At 37.9% G+C, this 21299-nt stretch overlaps 5 protein-coding genes across 8 annotated transcripts; 3 read left to right on the forward strand and 2 right to left on the reverse strand.

The window, feature by feature from the left end:
* The first annotated feature begins 57 nt into the window (after positions 1 to 57).
* LOC124407394 lies at positions 58 to 3111 on the forward strand. 2 transcript variants are annotated; one of them, XM_046883500.1, is made up of 4 exons: positions 58 to 287; positions 879 to 984; positions 1150 to 1471; positions 2675 to 3111. In XM_046883500.1, the coding sequence occupies exons 2-4, from the start codon at positions 946 to 948 to the stop codon at positions 2698 to 2700; spliced, it is 387 nt and encodes a 128-aa protein (XP_046739456.1). In that variant the 5' UTR covers positions 58 to 287; positions 879 to 945; the 3' UTR covers positions 2701 to 3111. The 2 variants fall into 2 exon arrangements, with proteins under 2 accessions (XP_046739456.1, XP_046739455.1); XM_046883499.1 differs by lacking the exon at positions 2675 to 3111 and having other exon boundaries at positions 62 to 287; positions 1150 to 2249.
* Positions 3065 to 6553, reverse strand: LOC124407381 (activin receptor type-1). The gene is made up of 7 exons (XM_046883478.1): positions 6448 to 6553; positions 5913 to 6097; positions 4950 to 5202; positions 4571 to 4833; positions 3753 to 4399; positions 3424 to 3658; positions 3065 to 3343 (listed from the first exon to the last, which is right to left on the reverse strand). The coding sequence occupies exons 1-7, from the start codon at positions 6506 to 6508 to the stop codon at positions 3206 to 3208; spliced, it is 1782 nt and encodes a 593-aa protein (XP_046739434.1). The 5' UTR covers positions 6509 to 6553; the 3' UTR covers positions 3065 to 3205.
* A 2377-nt stretch (positions 6554 to 8930) lies between these two features.
* On the reverse strand, positions 8931 to 11028 carry LOC124407388 (protein Rae1). 2 transcript variants are annotated; one of them, XM_046883488.1, is made up of 7 exons: positions 10897 to 11028; positions 10468 to 10761; positions 10211 to 10384; positions 10064 to 10135; positions 9607 to 9891; positions 9320 to 9514; positions 8931 to 9238 (listed from the first exon to the last, which is right to left on the reverse strand). In XM_046883488.1, the coding sequence occupies exons 2-7, from the start codon at positions 10720 to 10722 to the stop codon at positions 9152 to 9154; spliced, it is 1068 nt and encodes a 355-aa protein (XP_046739444.1). In that variant the 5' UTR covers positions 10723 to 10761; positions 10897 to 11028; the 3' UTR covers positions 8931 to 9151. The 2 variants fall into 2 exon arrangements, with proteins under 2 accessions (XP_046739444.1, XP_046739445.1); XM_046883489.1 differs by having other exon boundaries at positions 10468 to 10722; positions 10819 to 10958.
* Positions 11029 to 11064: 36 nt separating this feature from the next.
* LOC124407385 (mannose-1-phosphate guanyltransferase alpha-A) lies at positions 11065 to 13659 on the forward strand. The gene is made up of 5 exons (XM_046883484.1): positions 11065 to 11393; positions 11587 to 12163; positions 12361 to 12637; positions 12745 to 13009; positions 13310 to 13659. Exons 1-5 carry the CDS (start codon positions 11354 to 11356, stop codon positions 13408 to 13410), a joined length of 1260 nt encoding a protein of 419 aa, XP_046739440.1. The 5' UTR covers positions 11065 to 11353; the 3' UTR covers positions 13411 to 13659.
* Positions 13660 to 13910: 251 nt separating this feature from the next.
* Positions 13911 to 19297, forward strand: LOC124407379. Of its 2 annotated transcripts, XM_046883476.1 has the most exons (10): positions 13911 to 14496; positions 14935 to 15209; positions 15866 to 16069; positions 16304 to 16849; positions 16969 to 17129; positions 17272 to 17353; positions 17438 to 17770; positions 17868 to 18355; positions 18479 to 18729; positions 18825 to 19297. In XM_046883476.1, exons 2-10 carry the CDS (start codon positions 15006 to 15008, stop codon positions 19073 to 19075), a joined length of 2520 nt encoding a protein of 839 aa, XP_046739432.1. In that variant the 5' UTR covers positions 13911 to 14496; positions 14935 to 15005; the 3' UTR covers positions 19076 to 19297. The 2 variants fall into 2 exon arrangements, with proteins under 2 accessions (XP_046739432.1, XP_046739433.1); XM_046883477.1 differs by lacking the exon at positions 13911 to 14496 and having other exon boundaries at positions 15085 to 15209; positions 15866 to 15959.
* Positions 19298 to 21299: the final 2002 nt, after the last annotated feature.

Raw genomic sequence — 21299 nt, forward strand, 5'->3', positions numbered from 1 at the left:
AGAAATACTCTTTGGGCAGAACTTTGGTACCCGTAAAAATCTAGCCGAATTCTAGCTAGATTTATTTTTGGCACATTCTGTTAGATAGAAATAGCCACAAGGGAAAAAAGAAGAATAAGAATTATTTGAAACAGAAAATACAGTTTTTACGAGCTGGTGAGTCTCTGGTGATACACGAGTGACTGTGAGGACAATGCTAGGGACCGCTGGACGCTTGTCTACTTGTCTAGGATGGTCATAGCTTGGCAGGATCGTAGGATGAAAGAATACAAATAACCATCTAATTGGTCAGTATTTAAAACGATCCGATTGAATTTCTCTGAATCTAATCGAGTATTTCCTCTTGGTTGTGAACCGGATCGACTCCAAATATCGGGGTCTATGTGTCTCAAACGCGAATAGCCATTCTATACACAATTCTAAACAAAAACACTCCACATATTTTCATTTGATGTAGAAAAAAAGGAATGGCACGGATTCTACGAAATCGCAATAGTAAATTCGTAAAATTCATGTCATTAGTTTATTTCTGCGTTAAATGAAATGGATTGGAGTGTTTCTAATCAGAATTGAAAAAAAAATCCACCAGGGCATGAACGGATAACCTGTATCATCTACATACAGTTATGACTTTATTTTCCTTGATGACGCTATACGTTATCGTCATGCATCCACATCCAGGAAAGAATGATTATGTGTGTACTTGCGAAAGATTATTGTATGTTTTTACCTTTAAACAGATATGCTTTGTTAGGTTGAACGCAAATACTCGAAAGCACAAGATTTCGAGTTACGAATTACTTCAGTATTACCTATTGGCTTTAGAGTAATAAAAAATAATTACCCATATATTTTTTGTAATACTGTAATATTTACAGGGATTGAGGAAACCAGAATAAAGCAAACAACACGTACGTAACTCTGACTAAGTGACACAATTACCTGATGATGAAAAAACAAATGTCCGCCAAAGTTCAGAGTGTGGTTAGTATACGTTGACTAATATGTCGGTTATACTATGGTATATAAGTATATATGGTAGTGCCTACCGTCATTTGAAGTACACGTTATTTCTCTTTGTATCCAAGCTAATCTATAATTATTTGAATGAATAGAAATATTAAATATAATTTTTTTATATTTTTCCAGAAAAAGGCTTTGGACTTACTTAGATCCAGGCAGGAGAGTCAAGCTGCTAAGAAGCACAGAAAGATTTTAAAAAGCATAGATGACAGAACTACGTTTCATTGTTGTAGTAGTAAAATGCACAACAGACGCAATCGTAAGACAAAGAAAGTGGCTTCATCAGGATTCTCTCATGCCTTAATAGCTACTGAAATGAGAAAATGCCTAATGAGACATGATTGGGCGCATATAACCGAACTTATGCCTCTCTTGTTAAGAGGGCATTCAGAAACAGAGCCACTAATGTGGAGGTATCTGATTATACAAATATTGTACAGTAGCAAAGGTAATTTGGCAATGCTTAATCATTTCCTCGAAATGTGTGTGCGTTGCCCAAGTTCAGATTTTTTAAATATGGTATTAGCACTTCCCGCTCAAATTAAAGACACTGACTCCATGTCAATTGAGTACGACAGTTAATGCTATAAACTTGAATCATTTACAACAATTAGGTAATACAAGAGTGTGAGGAATACATAAAAATATGCCACGTAAGTGTTTTTTCGGTATCTGAATCAGAAGTAATTGTTTGCGAAAAATAACGGTTTACCATCTCAACATATTGCGAAATTAGCACAAATAAATAAATGCTTCGTGTATCTTGACATCTGTTGTTGGTAAAAATGGGAAATTTGCTAATTATTCGATTAAACATTATATACTTGTATATTACTTATTTTCGTACAGTGTTTTTATGATGATCATAATAAAAGTTAATATTAATACAAAGATACTATTTACAACGATTCAATAGATCATCGGCGTTTCCAATAATATTAAAAACTATGTAAGTGATGCAAACAACAATAGGGCATTATGTACACGTGTTGTTGTTGCAATAAAAATAATAATAATAATAATAAACCACAAGGTAACATATAAAATACAGCTAAAGACTGTCCGAAAAACATTCAGACTGGCTTTCATTGATTACCTACGTGAAATCAATTTGTACATACAAAAAGTACCTACAAAATGCATTTGTATTGATGAATTCAAATTCAGGTACAAGCTATGGCAATTTTACAGAATAACTATATTGAACAACACCTAAATGATGTTCGGGAAATTCGATCGTCATTGCGCAAGTTTAGTATTGACTTCCAAGTAGCTCTGAAAACTCAGGGTGGTCGTTTTAAATTTAAATTTGGAAATTCTATTTCCCTGATCGAAATGACGCCGTTGCTCCGACTTTTTGCTTGGGCTTATCGCACTTGGCAACACTTTTCCTGTATTTTCGAAAATTTGGCAAGTAAATATTTAATTCCTCTTAGAAAGTCAAAGTTTTCGTCTGAAGCGTACATATTCATGTCTGTATTAATATCATCATTCTGATCTGTACAGATAAATACTAATAATTGATCAAGCGCAGATATTAAAAAGATAAAAAAAAAAACTTAAGCATACATAGCAGATAAAAAAGATGATGATCTTCCAATTTAAATCATTAATAAGAATTCAAGAATTGGAAGATCGCTTTTTTTTCCAGGTTTTCCAGATAAATGGCCTCCCTGATGTTGCTCAAGTACAGCAGACCAAGTGACAATTCAAGAAACGGGTCATTCTCGGCGGAAATTTATCTCACTAGTGTCATTCGTACAGTGTTCTTAGCAGCTACCAAGGTACAGCTCTGGTTTGAAACCTTGAGCTTGTCTCTTCGAACTACATACAATCGAAGAATTCTTCTATAACATTGCAGTAGCTTGTGACTGATTTATAGACATGCTTTATACATTATTATACCAATAAACTCTAGATACTAATCGATGCTATTTCTTAGCAGCTGCACTGATAGTTTTAACGGCGTTTCAATGATGTAATGTGAAATAATATTCATGAGACAGTACTAGAAGACTTGCAAGCATCGCCTTGATATGTGGACAGACGATATTTTCTATACTCTCAGAGGTAATGACACAAAATTTATACTGGTTGAAAAAGTTTGGGATGAATATGATGATTTGATGAAATTACAGTAATAATAAATACGTGTGTAAGAACTGGTAGATGAAGTTACCAGTCAGTCTAGAGGCAAATGAACATGAGGGTCATTTGATGCCAGCTTCACAAGTGTTTTTTTCACTCTGAGTACCGGGAGACGTGCAGCAGGCTTCCCGTGCCAACACTCGCGAATCAATTTTCCCATTCCAGCGAGAGTCTAAAAAGTAAAATGATTCTAGCGAATTGATTTTTTTTTTCTATTATACTAATAAAAATACATTATATAAACAAACTTACAGGATCTGAGTGCCATCGGTTTGGAAGAGGTGGTCTTCGCTGATTCAGCGATACCAATTTTCGCATTTCTTCAAAAGAGGGTTCTTGATTGCCACCCGAAAGCCACTCAGAATAAGGAGCAGCGTAATCCAAAGCCACACCACTACTCACACATCTCCGACTTACCTCCCACATAATGAGTGCTAAACTGTAAATATCTGCACGACGAAAACTCTCTAAGCACTCTATGTTTATTCTGTAATCAGAAATTTAGATGTATCTTGTTAGATTTGAGTTGAAGTAAAAGTTAACATGTTGAAACTCATCAACAAACATAAAATTGAGCATACGTTTGATCAAGAACCTCTGGACTCATGTACCGCTTGGTACCTTGACGAAGATCAACTCGATCCGTAGTGAGACGTTCCTGAGTTACAGCAAGAGCAAAATCTGATATTGCGCAGGCACCATTTGCTTTGACGAGTATAGTTTTGGTTTTCAAGTCGCGGTGCGACATTGCTGGTTTTCCTCGAGTTCCATTAATTTCAGTGTGTAAGTAAAGCAGTCCGTTTGCCACACTCAGGCAGATGTTCAGAGTTTGGTGGTGTGTCAGTGGGTGGGGTGAACGGTTTAAATGATTATAGAGAGAGCCAAGTGGATGGTAGTGTGTTACTAGCCACAATTGAGTGCAGCTTCCTCTGCTGGTCATATCGCTGCCAACATATCCGAGAATATTGTCGTGACGTGATGGTAAAAGTCTCGAATATACCTCAGTTTCACGGGTCCATGCGGCTTCGTCTCTTGAGAAGTATATTTTTACAGCTACGCACTCCCCATGCCAGATACCACGCCATACTTCGCCACCAAATCCGCCACCTCCACCACTTCCACTTCCTAAGCATTCAACCAATGCTACCTGTTTTGCTAATGTACGTTGAACGAGTAACGGTAATCCTGATCCTGAACCGCTAGTGAGACTCCGTCCATCCAAATATTCCTGTTCAATAGATAAATAAATTGCAATGATTATACAATAAGTATGCACTTGCCAATGATTTCAGTCATTTGCAAGTAACTTCCTGTGCTTGCACACATATTACAGTGCTCAGATCGAACGTGATGTCATCAAAATATCACATTTGGCCTGTTAATGATTAAAATTTGATACCTTGAGAGTGCTATCACCAGCAGCAGTTGCTCTGAGCTCGTGTGTATGATAGGTGGAAGTTGTAGAGGGAGATGAGGAAAAATGAAGTGAGGAAGGCTCTAGTTCTGAGTCAACAAGGAGTTTGTTTCGTCGAGGGACCAAAGGGCGCTTGCGACGTGTTCTACGAATGAGTATACAAGCGAGTATGCCGCTGCCGACTACTCCAAGTCCGACCATTGGACCCAGGATTGCCAGAGTCAGTTTGACCGCATAATCTTCCGATCCTATAAAGGGAAAAACTATTGCTACAGCTAAACCATCAAATTTTTATTGACTTAAGTCTCAACGAAACATCAATAATTTATATTTATTTCTCTTCTATCTTTCAACTTCTATTCACCGTTCGACTGCTCTGGAAGATAGTGTGACGGCAGATCAGGAAAGGATCCGTTATTACATAAATCACTCTGGCAGCATACAACGCTAAATTGTCCACCTCCAGTTGAACTGCTTGCTTGTCTCTTTTTCCCACTACCATTTCCAATCGGTTGTTGTGGTTTGCTACATATCAATGGCATCTGTTCGGGTAGGTCGGTACATCCTCTACTTAATCGCTGTGTCCCATCTGCTTCCTGTACTCTCGACTTCCAGCACTAATGCGAAAAAATTAAATTGATATTTCACTACCACTTTTGAGTGCTATGGCTCAGATGATCACTTAACAAATCAGCCATATGTTTTTTTCCAATTCATATACTTGATAAATGACAATCTTGATCACTGTAAGAAGTTTCACACAATTGACATTATTTGAGATATAATTTATGATCTGTTCGCGTCGGATCTGATTGTATAAAAAATATCAATACAATTTGAATTTATAAGATCATATAGGGAAAATGTACTCAAGGTAAAGTAAGGACTCTGAACTTTTGGAGCTTCAATTGGTTCATTAAATTTGGTTTCCAGTCTAGCTGTACATTGAAAAATTATATTCCAAACGGTCTTCATATCGGCATAAGTCTACAATGGAGTGATCACTGATGCATACTTTTATTGAACTAATAGATACTTCTTTCTTAAACTGAGTAGACCAGCTACTTGTTGAAAAAATAATTATTTCAATGACACGGTTGATAACAAGCAGCGCAAAAATTATTTTTACTCAATAGTAAACTTAGGGCAACTTGTATAATAAAAAGGTATGTGGTTGATTCTGTCTTAATTGGTAGAAAACTGCAATTCAGAGAGGTAAAAAATAAATTGAGCATCATTGTAACAAATAAATGAATCAGTTGATAAACGGATAGAAGTGAGAAGTGATATCATGTAGAAAAATTCCTCTCGAAAGGTTTAAACCTACTGTGATTGCATTTTCGCAGGTTTCTTCAGACACACAATCTGGAGGATCACAACTGAGGCACTTATAACGTTTTTGGGTAGAATTAACACCCGTAAAGTGGTTGTCACTCGGTTCAGGAGGATCAGGTGGTTCTTCATTGTCCATGGGAACGTCATCCTCCGTTAATCCTATACTTCGTTTTTCTCCTGTTGAATGCAAATCGACATGAAATAATTTGACACGCACTGGCATAGGGACATAAAATTATGTATGCCAAATTTGTACTCCCAAAATGATGGTTTTTGAAAAATCTCGAAAATTTCGAATAGACTTTGAATTTCTTACGGGGACGTTCGTATTTTTTTTTCGCTAACACATGAACTACGACTTTTTGGATCGAGATGTAAAAGAAGCAATTTAGTCATTTCGTCGCAGTTTGTGGCACTGATAAGGGCTATTAATATTCCGCTACTCAGCTGGGGCTCATATTCTTCAAAAAATTTCGTCGGTAAATATAGAGTAGAATAATCCTGTATGCGTAAATTAAGGCTCATACCTGGACATAATTTGAACGTCAACAAAAGCACAAAATGCGTGATAAATATAACATCCGCCATGTCTGTGCGCGTCAAAACAATAAACTTCTTGGCTCAATTATCAGATATTGCTTGTGAGAAACATCTAAATTAGTCATTATTTTGCAAAACACGTAGGTATCTCATGATTTATTTTGTTTTCAATAATAATCTGATGCGGTTATCGCTGGAATGGTGGTGGGCTAATGCAGAATGAATGCCAGTGGTTTAGTGCGTACGTTGACTGACGATTGCTAAAGACTATCTAAAGACAGCCAGTATGGAGCCTTTGGAAACTCGTCGAGGGAAGCTACGCTCAGCGGAGAAAATTGAGTGTTACGGTCAAAAATCTATTAATGAATTTTTTTGAAACTTTGTTCCCGAAAGTTTTCTAAATTACTGATTCCGAATCTGTGGTCAAATTTTGAAAATTGAAACTGGTGGATGAAATATGGTTAACGAAAAATCTAAAAATCGTGAATTCAATCTCATAATTGGGAATGCAGGGGTTTTTGGGATCGCTGATCATGAATATGAGGTTAGATGTACGAAATCCAAGTACTTAGTTGATATGACCACAGAGGGAAGAGCCGACCAAAGCCGACGGATTTTGCTCTAACTTTGTATGCAGGGATGTTAGTGGTCGGAAACGCTAAATATATAGCTCCGACATTCAAATGAACTGACTACTTACCTTTTAAACAAAAAAAAAAAAAAAAAAAAATTTAGATCAGTTGCGTAGCTAATCTGACGGCAGAATTTTTGAAAACACGAAAATGAGACCTGATGTTTGAACTAAGTAGTTAGACGCCGACCGACAGGCTCATGGAAGTGTCACAAAAAAGAAGGCGAGAGAGCGGTCTGTCCATTTTTGCCCATTCACAGACTGTAGACCCGCAAAAAATGAAAGATCATCAAATTGCTTTGAACAAACATTTGATCAATGTATGTGAGTATGTTGTACCTCTTTATTACTTTCAAATTTTCATATTGGCATACATGGCATTTTAAAATGGTCCGTCACAAGCGTACTAGGCTGAAGAAAACTATGGTAAAACGCATCTTTGGCGGGGTACACCAAGAAAACTCAATACCAAATAAGCAATAACCACTAGTAGCTAATACTTTTCTTTGGAAATTCTGTAATTTTGCGCCTCGGCATGCTAACCAGGTCCAGGCTATCTATCATGTAACTTTTCACATTTCACATTCTCGCATTTCCCACCATCCAAGAGTTCTGATTGATTTGCAAAGTTCAGTCAACCAATCCGAATGCTTGGATGATGGGAAATGTGAGAATGTGAAATGCAAAAAGTTACATGATAGATAGTCAGGACAACCACAATTCCGATCACCATCTTTGATTCACCGAGGGATCAACTATGGGATCAACAGCTAGCAAATTCTGAGACCGATGCACCATTTTTAGATTGTTTGAAAACCATGATTTTCGGCCATTTTGAATTTTTAAAATTTGACCTCATGTGAGACTTGGAAGAAGTTATCTCGAAAACCTTCAGGGACTAGGGTTCAAGAAAATTCATTGCTCGGTTCAGGTTTAATATAATTTTAACCACAAAACTTGATTTTAATCCATTACGCGCGCCGGCGCGGGAGGGGGGGGCTTCGGCACGAAAATTTCCTACCGTTACCAACTCAATTAAGATTGGGGTCTACTAGCGAATCGGTAAATGTAGGCAATGTAGGCTACTCCTCACTCTTGCGATTGTGCAACAGAGAGGTCCGATACAGTTGTGCTCTCTCTTTCTAATTAGGGCTTTAGCTCGGTACAAGCTCGGTACACACGAGGGCACAAACCGCGCATTCTATCTCTATAAGTCTATGGTCGTAAGCCCCAACGGCATTCTAATCTGTACATAGACTTATAGAGATAGACTGCGCGCTCCGTGCACCGAGTTGAAGCCTAACGTAGAAAGAGAAGGCACCAGCGGGAGTCCGACCTCTCTCTTACACGGACGAAAGAGTGGGGAGCAGCCGGAGCAGCGCCGCGAGCAATAAGGCAAGCGGGAAGGTAGTTATCAAGATAGGACTAGAGACACGCTGCTTCCCCCCACCAAGTCGTCGATTAAAGTGAGAGGTCGGACTCCCGCTGTTGCCCTCTCTTTCTACGTTGGGCTTCAACTCGGTGCACGGAGCGCGCAGTCTATCTCTATAAGTCTATGAATCTGTATCAGCTGGTATCAGCTATGCATTTTCACCAAGTAGTACTATGATGCCCACTAAATTTTCACCTTTACAGATTTTTTTACACAAAACAGTAATTCCGTGACAAAATACATACCAAATATACAGTAAAAATGTATACATTTCAAATGGCTAAGTTCACCGCATTGATTGAAGAATGTATCAGTCAACGTTCACGGTTTCTGCACTAGGGTTGATATAGAAAACTAAAGTCTTAGGAGGATTATTTTCAATTTCAAAACATTCATACTAGTGATGGTTGTGTAATTTATTCATGACATGTCAAAGCCTCTTCGTCTTTGCAGTGGTGACAATTGAAATTAATATTAAAACTGTATGAAAATAACTAGTAAATGGTATACATATAAAACTTATTGATAATACTTGTTACATGTGGAACAGCAGCATCTTCAAACGATGTGAATATGCTGTAAGTTAGAGACAGCAATGTGTATAATGTTACTTGATTCTTCATCTTAATCAGGAAGTGATCCTTGGCTTAAGCTCATCGTAGCATGACCTGAGGAAGATGTGATTTTTCTTCATCGGATTATAGAACTCGTGACCCTGAAACATATAACACAAAAATTTGTATCAATATTCAAACTTACAACAATTAAGTACTGCAAATAATCAAGGCTTGCACACCTTAGCCCAATCGTAAGAAACAGCATAGGCAAAGATTTGACCATTATGGTTAAAGCAACATCGCGTGATAGCTTGTTCCATTGGTTCTGAAGGCTTTAACTTGGTCCGTGCATCTTTATCCCAAAAACTAAAAGTTCCATCACTACCAACTGTAGCCAATGTGCCATGGACCGGATGGAATGCTATATCATTTACCTGTAATTATAATTTAGTGGGATTAGCATACGATTCAATGTTTTTTCATGAAACGTTTGTCCAATTGATCATATTTCATCATTTAAACACACCGCGTAGATATCTTGAAAGCCACTAGGAGCTCCATTAGATCTGTGACATTTGAAAGTGAAATTGTCCTTCGGATTGACAGGATTTACGTATTGGATAGCCACACGGCCTTCAACACTGCCGAGAGCATATCCAGTTGGCACTTTTTTCTTATCTCTAAATATTGCCAGGCATCGATGTTGATACTTTAGTGGTGATTCGATCCGCTTATATTCATGCGGCGTTCCCTCAAGTTGATAAACAATTAGGCCTCGGCCTGCAGTTCCAACAACAGCCATCGGATAATCCTAAATACAATTAATTTTTACTTAGCTAGGATCAGTGTGAACTTCCGATTTTGGTATACTTTGGATTAAATCTCCTTCAGCACTAGTTCAGCTTTCAAATCTGGTCCATAAGACTTCTAAGATAATTAAGAACCAAAAATTAATAGGATATCTGAATGGTACTTGTACATACCACATCGGCACAATAACACCTCTCAGGCAGGTTGATGGTCATCATTGGCTTGGGACTTCGAGTATCCCAAAACTAGAATGAAATAAATTACATGCATCATGTTTCGTGGGATATCGAATCAGAACTGAAAGAAAATGCAAAGTTTACCTTGAGAGTTTTGTCCCATGAACCAGTCATAAGGCAACTGTAATTAGAGCCTTTTATCCAGTGGCAAGTCTTGATAGGAGCATCGTGAGCTGCGACTTGAATACATTGATTAGAACCAAGGTCCCAGCACTTCGCCATTTTGTCGCACGCGGCCATAAAGACTTTCGTGCCGTCCTGAGAGAGAGACGCATTTATTAATAACTTAGAACTGATATATAAGGCTGCATGTCATCGATAAAGCTTCAAAATTAACCCACATCGCTCCAGCAGACATCAAGGACAGGTCCCGCCATTGTCTGCATGGATTTAGGAACCGTTTTGCCAGACTGTTCGACCTCCCAGCATCTGACATTGCAGTCCCATGAACCAGCCACCAGAAAATTTTGAGGAATTGTCGCAGGACTGAATGCTAGACTCGAAATCGAATCGTCGGGCGGTGAAACGACCTCAAAATCTTTCATTGGATATAGGGCTGTGCCACCACCTCCTAGAGCCCTGGTTTGATTGAACATCTTCGATGTCCAAGGTTAAATATGGAATAAAACTTCAATCTACAAGGATAATTAAAGTATCTGCGTAACTCGGCGAAGTATCATAACCTAAAATACCTGAACCTGAATATAGCCTAAGAGTTTCCCCTTGATTCTGGAATTCTGTAGATAGTGATACCGATAATATGAACGTACGCAATCGTTTTAATACGAAATTATTCGTTGAAAATTACGCATCTATCATTAATAAACTTGTACAACTTGTTTAAAACCAAAGAAATCAAAAAAACGTCGGCAGCACAGTTGAATCGGTAAATGGTTCAGTGCAGAACCGACACGAGCGAAAACGCCGCTCGTGCGGCGAATACACAAGAATGTCAAAAAAAGTCTCATTCGCCAATCGGTCGAGGATGATTGTTGCAATTCGCGTAAAACATCAAATTTTCCATGACACTCGAGACTGCGCCCATCTAGTGTTTGAACAATATAATCACGAGAGTTACCTACAATCGTATAAAGTGTTCGACGTGTCAAACTGATTCTACGTGTCAAAGTACACGTAAACGTAACCTCTCCATTCAAGTTGAATAATCTGAGCTGGACGCGTTAAAACGGCGCAATAATAGAAGATATCAGTAAATAATATTGAAAAATGTTGAAAGCAGTGATACTGATTGGTGGTCCCTTAAAAGGTATGTTATTTTTGTTGTTTTCTTTCAATGTGAATACTATGTTTCCAAGATAACATGCTACTCAAGCTGATTGTAAACTCTAATTTTGCGATTATTTATTAATTTTTTTTATCTCCATGCAAGATTGTTTCATGTATTCCGTAACATATGATCTCAATTGATAAACCAACCGGAATTCTTTATTTCTTTGCAGGGACTAGGTTTCGACCCCTGTCGCTAGATATTCCAAAGCCCTTATTCCCAGTTGCTGGGTTGCCAATGATCCAACATCACATCGAAGCATGTACCAGAGTACCCAATCTGGGGGAAATTCTAATCATTGGCTCGTACCCGACCTCCGACTTACATCAATTTGTGCAAGAGATGACCCAAATGTACGGGCTCAGCATCCGATACCTGCAAGAGTTCACAGCACTGGGTACAGCTGGAGGAATGTATCATTTTCGTGATCAAATTCGCTCTGGCAGCCCGGAATGTTTTTTTGTTATGAACGGTGACGTATGCGCCGACTTTCCGCTTCAAGATATGGCCAAGTTTCACATTTCCAAAAATTCTTTGGTTACTGTTATGGCGACAGAAGCTACTCGGCAACAATCTTTGAACTACGGCTGCATGGTTTTAAAAAAAGGAGGCGAAGTCGACCACTACGTTGAAAAACCATCCACCTTTGTTTCTACACTGATCAACTGCGGTGTCTACATTGCCTCCTCAGAGATATTTCAAACTATGGCTGACACATTTTATGCCAATCAACAACAGGAAAAGCTCTTGTACGCAATACTTTTAAGAAAAAATTCAAATCTGCAGAATAACGATTTTTTCCATATATCGTTCAATACTTAATACTTTACTTCTCTAAGTTAATTTTCTGTCACAATTATATCAGGCAAAAATTGTTAGGTTGTATTAGGAAGTAGGACTTTCAAACTAACGATATCATTGAATACTTCTTATATCGGGGTTGCAGGCAATTGAACGGAAATGGAAAGGATCCTGCGTATATGTCATTTGAGCAAGATGTATTGATGAGACTAGCAGGGAGCGATCGTCTGTTTGCTTTACCAGTAACAACTTGGTGGTCCCAATTAAAAAGTGCAGGCTCGGCAATATATGCCAACAGACATTACTTAGCTCTATATCGCCAAAGTCAACCTGCCAGACTGTGTGCTGCTGTACATGGCAAGTGTCATATTATCGGTGATGTTTATATTCATGCAACAGCCACTGTTCACCCCACAGCTGTGGTAAGCCGTTATATTTCATCTACATATTACGCAGTTAATCTGTTCATGTCACGTTCAGTTTGAGGATGCTTAAGTGATCGATGATTACATTATGATGATCAATTTAGTTGGGCCCAAACGTCAGTGTCGGCGCAAATGCCACGGTCGGACCAGGCGTACGAATTCGAGAGTCAATTGTATTAGCTGAGGCACAAATCCAAGCGCACTCCATCGTCTTACATAGTATAGTGGGTCGAGGCAGCAGAGTAGGAGAGTGGGCCAGGGTTGAAGGCACTCCATGCGACCCTAATCCTGACAAACCTTTTGCAAAAATGGAAAATCCACCACTGTTCAACACGAATGGCAAACTCAATCCCTCTATCACTATACTTGGTAAGGGTCTGATAAGACTTTATACAAATTATATTTGTCCTGCAAATTTTAGCAGTTATATCTTGTTTGAGATTGCTTTCTCACGTGAAAAATAGTGTAAATATAAATTTCTATACTGTTTGCCTCTGAAAAAATGACAATTACAAATATTGTTTATTTATTATAATGGATGAGAATTATTTTTTTATATCAAAAAAGAATGATGAAAAAACAAAACACATACCTTGTGTACAACGTATGAAAAATTCGAGTTAGGATTCACATTTGGTTTTATGACTCAAGCCTTTGTTTTCGTTTCAGGTACCTGCGTGTCATTAACGGCTGAGAAAATACTGCTAAACTCGATCGTTTTACCTCACAAGGATCTTACAAGAAGTTTCAAGAATGAAATCATCTTATAATGCCTGCAGATATTTTGTTAAGTGCAATAACAACTGTTAACTTTCTACATTAACTAAGATAATCAACACTGTTGTAAACTTGCTTTGAGGCATTCCAAAATTGAATTTCAATCCGTACAAAGTTTTATACACCAATCTTTGATACACAATTTTTGAATTTACATTGAACCTTTGTCAATTACGCACAACATTTTTATTCAAATTAAAAAAGAATTAGATTTAGTTTAAAATGTGTAATTTCTGATACACGACTATATATATATATATATAGAATATCTATAATGTATATACGTATACATGTACATACATAAATATACATATGTTATAATTGTGGTTTAAAATGGAAAAGAGAGTAATGATTAGCCAAAAAAAAAAACTTCGTGGTCGGAAAAAATCGAAACATGAGAAACCGATTTATCTGGCAGTTTAAAAAAAATTACAAGCCATAGAATACTGTGCGTTTACTCGTATTATTGAACTAAATCAAAATCATTTGAGAAATCGGTTTCGATTTCTAAAGTACCGTACAATTCGAATGCCAACATTTTCCGCGATCGGCTAACTGATGGAGAGTCATCCATACCTTTACCTAGAAATCGCTGCTCTTACCGATCGACCGATTGTCATGTTACCGACCGATCGCCGATGCTCTTGTGTCACTCCGAGGATCGGTGTATGCCTTTTTATCAGTGTGCTCAGCGTGTTTAGAAAGAAAAGTATCCACATTCCTCGTGACTAGCGCTGCAGTAGAGCCTGTTGTTACTTTTGATTTGTGAATCAACAGGGATGTACTCCAACAGGTAATCTCAAGTGATTTCTTTTTCGATTTTCATCATTCGGCCGCAATCGTGAGACAATAAATTTCCCATTAAACACACTGGAATCAATTAACAATAAAAAAATGTGAAAACAACCGCGCCAAGTTGAAGTTCAATATAAAATAGATGTGAACATAGAGATAACTGGAAATCAGGACGAAGATAGAAGAAGACATTCCACGCATTCCAAAGCTGGACCAAGTCAACCATCTACCACGTTAAAAATGATATTTTTCTGCTCAGTTGCAAATGATACCTGAGGAATATGGTGAGTTATTCATATATGTGAATAAGCTCAAAATCAAGCTCAACATCTCTATAAATCGGATTTTTTTTAAACTTTAATACTTAAGTGTTTATATTGTTAAAAATGATGGATTATATATTTAGTAATAGTGATAGGAAAAAATGAATTAGTATTCTTGAAAAATTATATTTCTGTTATTTTCGAAGAAACATGCAAGTAAAATTCAATTCATCGGTATTGTTTCTGATTTTTTTTGTTTAGTTATACATGTTTAACTATATATCAATGTTCATTCTATATAACTCAGTATTATTTTATCGCCATGTATCTGAAGGGATAACATCTGCTAAAGACTGTAACGAAAATAGTAAGGAATACAAGAAAGTTTCAACAATCTATTTTAATTTTAAACATACCTATTATTAAATGATATATCATTTTCTAATTTCTTTGCAACAGCCAATGAATAGTCAAGAAATTGAATCGTGAAAGACGTACCGAGGGTTACAAATGGGCAAGAAAGGCCGATTATGGCCCAGCAGCAGCAACAGCATCAGCACGAGTTTTTGCCGCTATGCGACGTGCTGTTTAATATCATCTCGCTGGCCTCTTACTTCTGTGATGTTGTCTTTGACCTAGCAATGGGCTATGCTTTGGCTCATCACGCTGCTGCACCAGCCTGTTTTTTTCCTCTCAGTATTACTTTTGTCGTTACGTCACTTGTTGTGTCTCAGGTGGGTTCAAACATATTTATGCTTTTCAAGATTCGAGTCCGCTTTTTTCATTCACTTGTCTGGTTTGCTTAATGTAATAAATTTCTATTCATTCTCACAAACATTTTTTCTGTCTATTGTATTATTTGGTAAAATGAATTAATCCTTTCAGTCACGAATTAATTGTGTGGACCGATTTTGGTAAAAATTGTTGTCTAAAAGTTTTTGGGCTCCCTAATTACGGATCAGGCATTGGATTTTTAAAATTCAAAATAAAAGTAACGAATCGTTAAAATTTGATGTCCGTCATATTGGATCCGCCATTTTGAATTTCAAAAATCTAATGTCGGATTTTTAATTAGCGACCCCAAAAACCCTGATATCCAAACTTTAGTAGAATTTAGCACCGTTTCGAAAGTGAAAATGAATTTGGACCAGAAAACAAGCATTTTTTGGGTGATTGTTTATTGATAAAAAATGAATGACTATATATTTCGAGTGAAATAAAATTTTTAAGCAAAGGTGGAGGTATAATAAACCTAAAGGTTTTTAAAAATCCGATTACAAATGGTTGGAAAGACGTTTTAACACCAAAAAACTAATAGAATTAAGGTGGGCCACTGGGTGACCCACCATAACGGAAAGGGTTAATCAGTGTTCAATTCATCATTTTACAGATCATTAGTGTTCGATGGTACCTTTGGGGTGCTCGAGGTCAGCTAACTGCTGCCGGTACTGATACCCCTGATGATCGTGGTATTCAGAAGAAAGGTGGTTTGATAGTGGGCTGTGTTTTGGTATTACATTCTATGCAAGTTGGAGTCCTCTGGCGCTACTTCAAGCTGTTTATTCCAGTTGATCTCGCATACGTAAAGCATGAGGTGCGTTATTCGTTCATTTTCTTTTCAATTATTTTCTATGGCTACCTCACAAGATTTTCAAGGAGGTTTACTCAACCACACAATCTCACAAAAATTTCCTTCTAGTTTGACTGCATCTGAATATAAAATGCCTTTCATAGAGGCTGAGCTTTACAACTGAGCCATTGGAAAGCTCGTTTGAGATACATGGTTATTCTCTAAATATAGGCCTTTTAATTATCATTTTGTACACAGGTTCGGGAGCTGTGTGTACTACGTCTGATCCATGCGTTCTGTGAGGCAGCGCCAATGCTGCTCTTACAATTGTATCTATTATCGACTGGAATAACTAGAGAGGATGATGCAAAAGAAGAAGAGGAAGGAGAAAATGGGGGAAAATTGGCTAAACTAACAGCCGTTTCGGCAGGAATGTCTTTGTGGAGTGTTTGTTGGGCAGTTGCCAGTTTCAGTAAAGGGGCAGCCCGCTTACGGAATTTGGAACGACTTGTGCTTACATGGCTGGGCGTTTTAGCACAGTTAGCCTGGCGGCTTGGAACCGTTAGTGCCCGTGTTGGAGCACTTGTCGCATATGCATCACTGTACGGAGGACAGTGGCTACTGGTTGTTCTTGCGCTTCATTGGCTGTCAATGCTCACTTGGTTGCTACTGACTCCTGACGGTCTATTTCATGGTGGAGAGCGTTTGCCACTACCACGAAAAGCCTTTCTCGCTACCCTACTCGCATTTGTGTACGTTTTTGCCTATGTCAACCTGCACGAAACAAATCACCGACAAAAAATGGTATGTATTGTTATTATCATTCAAAAACTAACGTTCCTGTCAACGAATATTTAAGTGAATTAACGTTTTCTTTCGTTGTGTTAATTAAATTGATAATTATTAATTTTTCTCCTGTCTAGGTGATATTTTACACGGTTATGTTCTTGGAAAACAGCCTACTGGTAGGGGTATGGGCTGCCGGTTTCCATCGAAGTAGTCTTCACCCAAATCCGATTACCTTGGCTCTCACACTTTTTGCTCTCTTTTTTGGAGGCCTGTTTTTCATGGCGCTCTATTACAGGTGAAACATCTGGGATATCACAATTTTGAAGTATATGATACTCTTCGAATGGCAATGATTGAATTATTTATTATTGTTTCATCTTTTCTAATTCAAAAATATGTAAGTTGTCCATTCAATAGATTTCCAATTTAATTTGCAGGTTTTTTCATGTACGCAGACTCAGGTATGAGGCTGGAGGCCGTATGAATTCAACAAATGGTGTGGCCACTTTCTGTAAGCAGGTCTGTACCACAAGATACATAGAAAGCTAATTCTGAAGCTATCTCGGCTGGGCATTGATTGATTTGTTTATATCCTATTTACAGGAACATAATGATGGAAAACAGATGAATTACTTGGAAGAGAAAAAGAATAGTGTCGAAATAGGGATGAGGAGAGTGAAGTTGAGCAACGGGGGAATTCCGGGAGTATTTAATTGCCGTTTTGCGAATCCAACTGTGGCTAATCCGAATCGGAAAAAAAAAAAACCAACTACTTTTGTCCCTCCGCCTCCTCCTCCGCCACAACCATTGTCTTTGGTGACAAACGGTATGAGTGAACCACGCCCCAGGATAAATGGTAGCGCTGGATCTCGGCAATTGATTCCGTTTTGGAGACGACCGCTGACAATGGCTGTAACTCAGGCACACAATCACCAGGTATCATCAGTAAATTTTAGAACTTGAATTTCAAATTAGATTCCTTAGATTACTTATTTCTACATGATTTTATTACTAACTACTGAATTTGGTGTAGGACGGGCCAACTAGTGACACACATGACATAGATGCTGGTGTCAGTTTAGGAGGATCAATGAGCATGAATCACATCAGAGAGAAATTGCAGGAAAAGAAGCAACAGCAACTGCGGGAATTGAGAGCGATTCAGGAAGAGATTAGATCAGGGAAGTTGGTACCACCCCCGTCGGCTTCCGCATCTGCATCTTCGTCATCTCCTTTAGCAGCCAATCAACAACCACCGCCAAATGCTAAGCTGCACTCATCTACTAGAGTTCCTTCGCCACAATCCCCATCTGACATGAATGAAAGCCTTACGCTATCCTCTTGGCCACCGATCAAAATGCATTGCCTCTCACCTCCTCCACCAGCTGCATCTATATATCATCCGCCCAATCCCTGGAAAGCTCCACAACGAGAGAGAGCTGTTACCCCAGAGATTTTACTTGCTCCTCAATGCTTACCACGTTATCCGCATTGGACACCCCCAGGGCATCTTAGTCTTAGGTAAATTCAAAGATATGCTACTTCAGATTAGATCCCAATCTAAATTTCTTCTTGAAAATAAAGTTCAATTCGTATCAACAAGTCACCGATGTACTCTTTCACATATATTCATATATTCGGTAGATTGGGTTCAAATCAAAACGAAGAGGATGAAACTTGTAAAGAAGATGGCGAGGTTCCTGTTGAGGGCGAGGGTGACAGTGATGTGGAAGGCAGTCAGGTATCGCTACCAAGAAGTTACACGCTTCCTAGGGAATTTAAGTATACTAATGGGGTTGGTATTGTCAAGGATCGAGGAGAGCGAGAGTACAGAGGAAGTAACAAGCCACCACCGTCTCGGTATTATCTTCCCTCGACCAACAGCTCGGACGATGGTAAATTAAAATGATGTTATCACATTTTCAGTATCAAGAGCCAATCTAACTACGAGGTGGAATCGCCAATTGAAATCATATCATATTGTTCGCAGGCGACGTGGATAGCGCGGATAATGAGGAGGAAACAGATTCTGAATTGCGAATACATAGTAATAACAACCGTGCTCACAACAATAATCGTCAACTACGCTTTCAGTCCGATAGAACCAATACTGTAGAACCCTCGACTCTAGTTCCTGCGATTATTGTTAATACTTCTAATTGTTACTTAAGCAGCCCATATGGTGCCCCTAGACCAAATCAATTACTTAGAGCTAAAGTTAAGCATGAAACGAAGTTGTAAATTATAGAATTTTTTTAAATATTTAAATAATATTATATATACAAGACAGATACCAATCCGTGTCTACAAATATCGTAACCCGGTGTCTTACTAACAATGAGACTGATGAGCGGACATGACTGTCAATTACAGAATCGTGAAAACGATCAATTTCTTTCAATAGTAAGACTGAGTTGAGTTTTTAAGCATACACACTTGTACAATGAATTCACAGAGTGTGTACTAAGAAAAACTCTAGATATTTTTGGTGTAAATTTCTGCTCTGGTTAGAATACATTTAGTCGAGATGACGAAATCTCTCGATTGATCCGTCCAAGCCTAGAATTAGAGATCTGACCTTCCATATGGAAGGTCATATGTTTTGGAATGATTGACCATCAGTAGCTCACTTTATCAAATTGGATTTTCAATATCCTACCTTCAAGAGATATTGTAAAAAAATTTATTTCCGTGAAACTGTTTCTTAAAAACCAGTGTTTTTAGTATGCATGTGTCTTCTTGAATGTTTACAAATTATAATATATCAAATACTTGTGAGTCCTTTTACCGCATCTTTTGGAGTGTACTGACCGAAAATGTCATTTTAAGGCTGGTATACAACATTGCCCTGTATCGAAATTCAAAAGTCAATCTACTTTCATTTGGTTTTTTTTTCACTTTAATTATTACTCAAAAATATCATACAAATCTTATTTTTCTAGGTAACATTTTTTTCACATTATGTACTCTTACATTCTATTATTTAATAGGGAATACGTCTAAATCCGTATCTTTGTAAATATATTCTACCTATTAGTTAGTATCTGAGTAAGAAAATAATTTCAGTTGTATATTTATAATGACTGTAAGTCTTACGATTAGCAGTGAACAAGTAAAAAGAAACAACGACCATGTTGGCTATTAATGATTGTATATATATTTCAAGTTTAATAGAAGGGAAACGAAGTGGCATCAGTGGGAGATTCACTTGAGAGAGACAATCCCATTGATGGGCCTCTGTCCGGCCCGTACATTGTAGGTGCAGACGAATGACGAAGGTCGATTGTATTTTTCTTTTATGACGAACGTTACCGCTTGAAAGGCATAGGATTGAATCTAACAGATGCAGAGCAATCACGCGGAATTCAGTGGCTTGATCGAGGCCGCAGAATCGATAAGATCAATCCGAATTCATTCTCTTTGAAAAGGAGCTCAAGTAAAACGTCACGTGTAATTTAGTAGGAGATGGAAAACGTCGATAAGGTAGATATCTTCCCACTTGCCTACACACATACAGCTAACTTTCCCCTGCGGTGTGGAATCCTTACACATGCTCCGGCTATTGACTACTGAATATTGACTATTGGATAGAATCCGGCTCGAGACCAATCTTGGGGTGCAGGGCTTAAACGAGATTTATAGGCAATCGGGTGAGGACATCCCACTCGCCTTTGTCAAGAACACGAGACCATTGTGCCTAACATTCGAATTTTACACGTCGTCAAAGACTTTCGCGTGATGCAGATAATAATTCTTCACTTTTTTTTTAATTTAATTTTTTTTATTTTAGTAACTTATTAATGTACTTCGAGATGCTCATATTACACGTACAGTTACATCAATAATGCTTTATAGTATTCTTTGCTCTTTAATGACCCAATACAATATTATTTTCCGACATAGTATTACATTTGATTTACTTTTTTCAGGCACTACTGATTTGCATATAATTTCTTGTTTTCAAACAAATTTCCGATGCTTATTCCACGAGAAGCTTCTCGGAAAATTGATACAAGGAAACAAGAGCTCTAGAATGAAGGAAAACTGCAATAGACGAATCCCAAGTGAAGATACATTGTATGAATTACGAGTAAAGATTCGGTGAGTCGTAGGTTTTACCATAAAAACTAGAAATTGATCTTCACGGTTTCTCGAATACGGGGTCGGAAGAATTTTACGACATTATCTTCCACCGACTAAATCGCTGGCTATTTATCAGGGCACAAGTCGAAGGAATATCGTTTCCATTAGTAATCTTTTTTTCCTTCTTCGTCACAGTCTTAGCTCTAAATGTTTTACATGTTAACAAATGATTCAATTCCATTTGCGCTAGTTCACACTGTTTGCGGACAGATCAATCATACACATATATCTGCTTACGTAGTACTCGTTTAACTTTAATACTTTAAAGGAATGTGAATATATTCCTTTCACATTATTTCCTACACCTTTTTCGTGCACGTTG

The sequence above is a fragment of the Diprion similis genome, chromosome 6 (assembly GCF_021155765.1).
Source record: "Diprion similis isolate iyDipSimi1 chromosome 6, iyDipSimi1.1, whole genome shotgun sequence".
Taxonomy (NCBI): domain Eukaryota; kingdom Metazoa; phylum Arthropoda; class Insecta; order Hymenoptera; family Diprionidae; genus Diprion; species Diprion similis.

Excerpts from the sequence above, each read along its gene's own strand:
- LOC124407394 (XM_046883499.1), top strand. The coding sequence starts at position 946 with ATGATGAAAAAACAAATGTCCGCCAAAGTTCAGAGTGTG. Across the intron at positions 985-1,149 it reads CCGCCAAAGTTCAGAGTGTG|AAAAAGGCTTTGGACTTACT; the intron begins GTTAGTATACGT and ends ATATTTTTCCAG.
- LOC124407381 (XM_046883478.1), bottom strand. The coding sequence starts at position 6,508 with ATGGCGGATGTTATATTTATCACGCATTTTGTGCTTTTGTTGACGTTC. Across the intron at positions 6,098-6,447 it reads GACGTTCAAATTATGTCCAG|GAGAAAAACGAAGTATAGGA; the intron begins GTATGAGCCTTA and ends TGCATTCAACAG. Across the intron at positions 4,400-4,570 it reads CTGGTGATAGCACTCTCAAG|GAATATTTGGATGGACGGAG; the intron begins GTATCAAATTTT and ends TCTATTGAACAG.
- LOC124407388 (XM_046883488.1), bottom strand. The coding sequence starts at position 10,722 with ATGTTCAATCAAACCAGGGCTCTAGGAGGTGGTGGCACAGCCCTATAT. Across the intron at positions 10,136-10,210 it reads CATGGGACAAAACTCTCAAG|TTTTGGGATACTCGAAGTCC; the intron begins GTAAACTTTGCA and ends ATTTCATTCTAG. Across the intron at positions 9,515-9,606 it reads GCTTTCAAGATATCTACGCG|GTAAATGATATAGCATTCCA; the intron begins GTGTGTTTAAAT and ends TTATAATTACAG.
- LOC124407385 (XM_046883484.1), top strand. The coding sequence starts at position 11,354 with ATGTTGAAAGCAGTGATACTGATTGGTGGTCCCTTAAAAG. Across the intron at positions 11,394-11,586 it reads GATTGGTGGTCCCTTAAAAG|GGACTAGGTTTCGACCCCTG; the intron begins GTATGTTATTTT and ends ATTTCTTTGCAG. Across the intron at positions 12,164-12,360 it reads CAACAACAGGAAAAGCTCTT|GCAATTGAACGGAAATGGAA; the intron begins GTACGCAATACT and ends TCGGGGTTGCAG.
- LOC124407379 (XM_046883476.1), top strand. The coding sequence starts at position 15,006 with ATGGCCCAGCAGCAGCAACAGCATCAGCACGAGTTTTTGCCGCTATGC. Across the intron at positions 17,354-17,437 it reads TGGCCACTTTCTGTAAGCAG|GAACATAATGATGGAAAACA; the intron begins GTCTGTACCACA and ends TCCTATTTACAG. Across the intron at positions 17,771-17,867 it reads CTCAGGCACACAATCACCAG|GACGGGCCAACTAGTGACAC; the intron begins GTATCATCAGTA and ends AATTTGGTGTAG.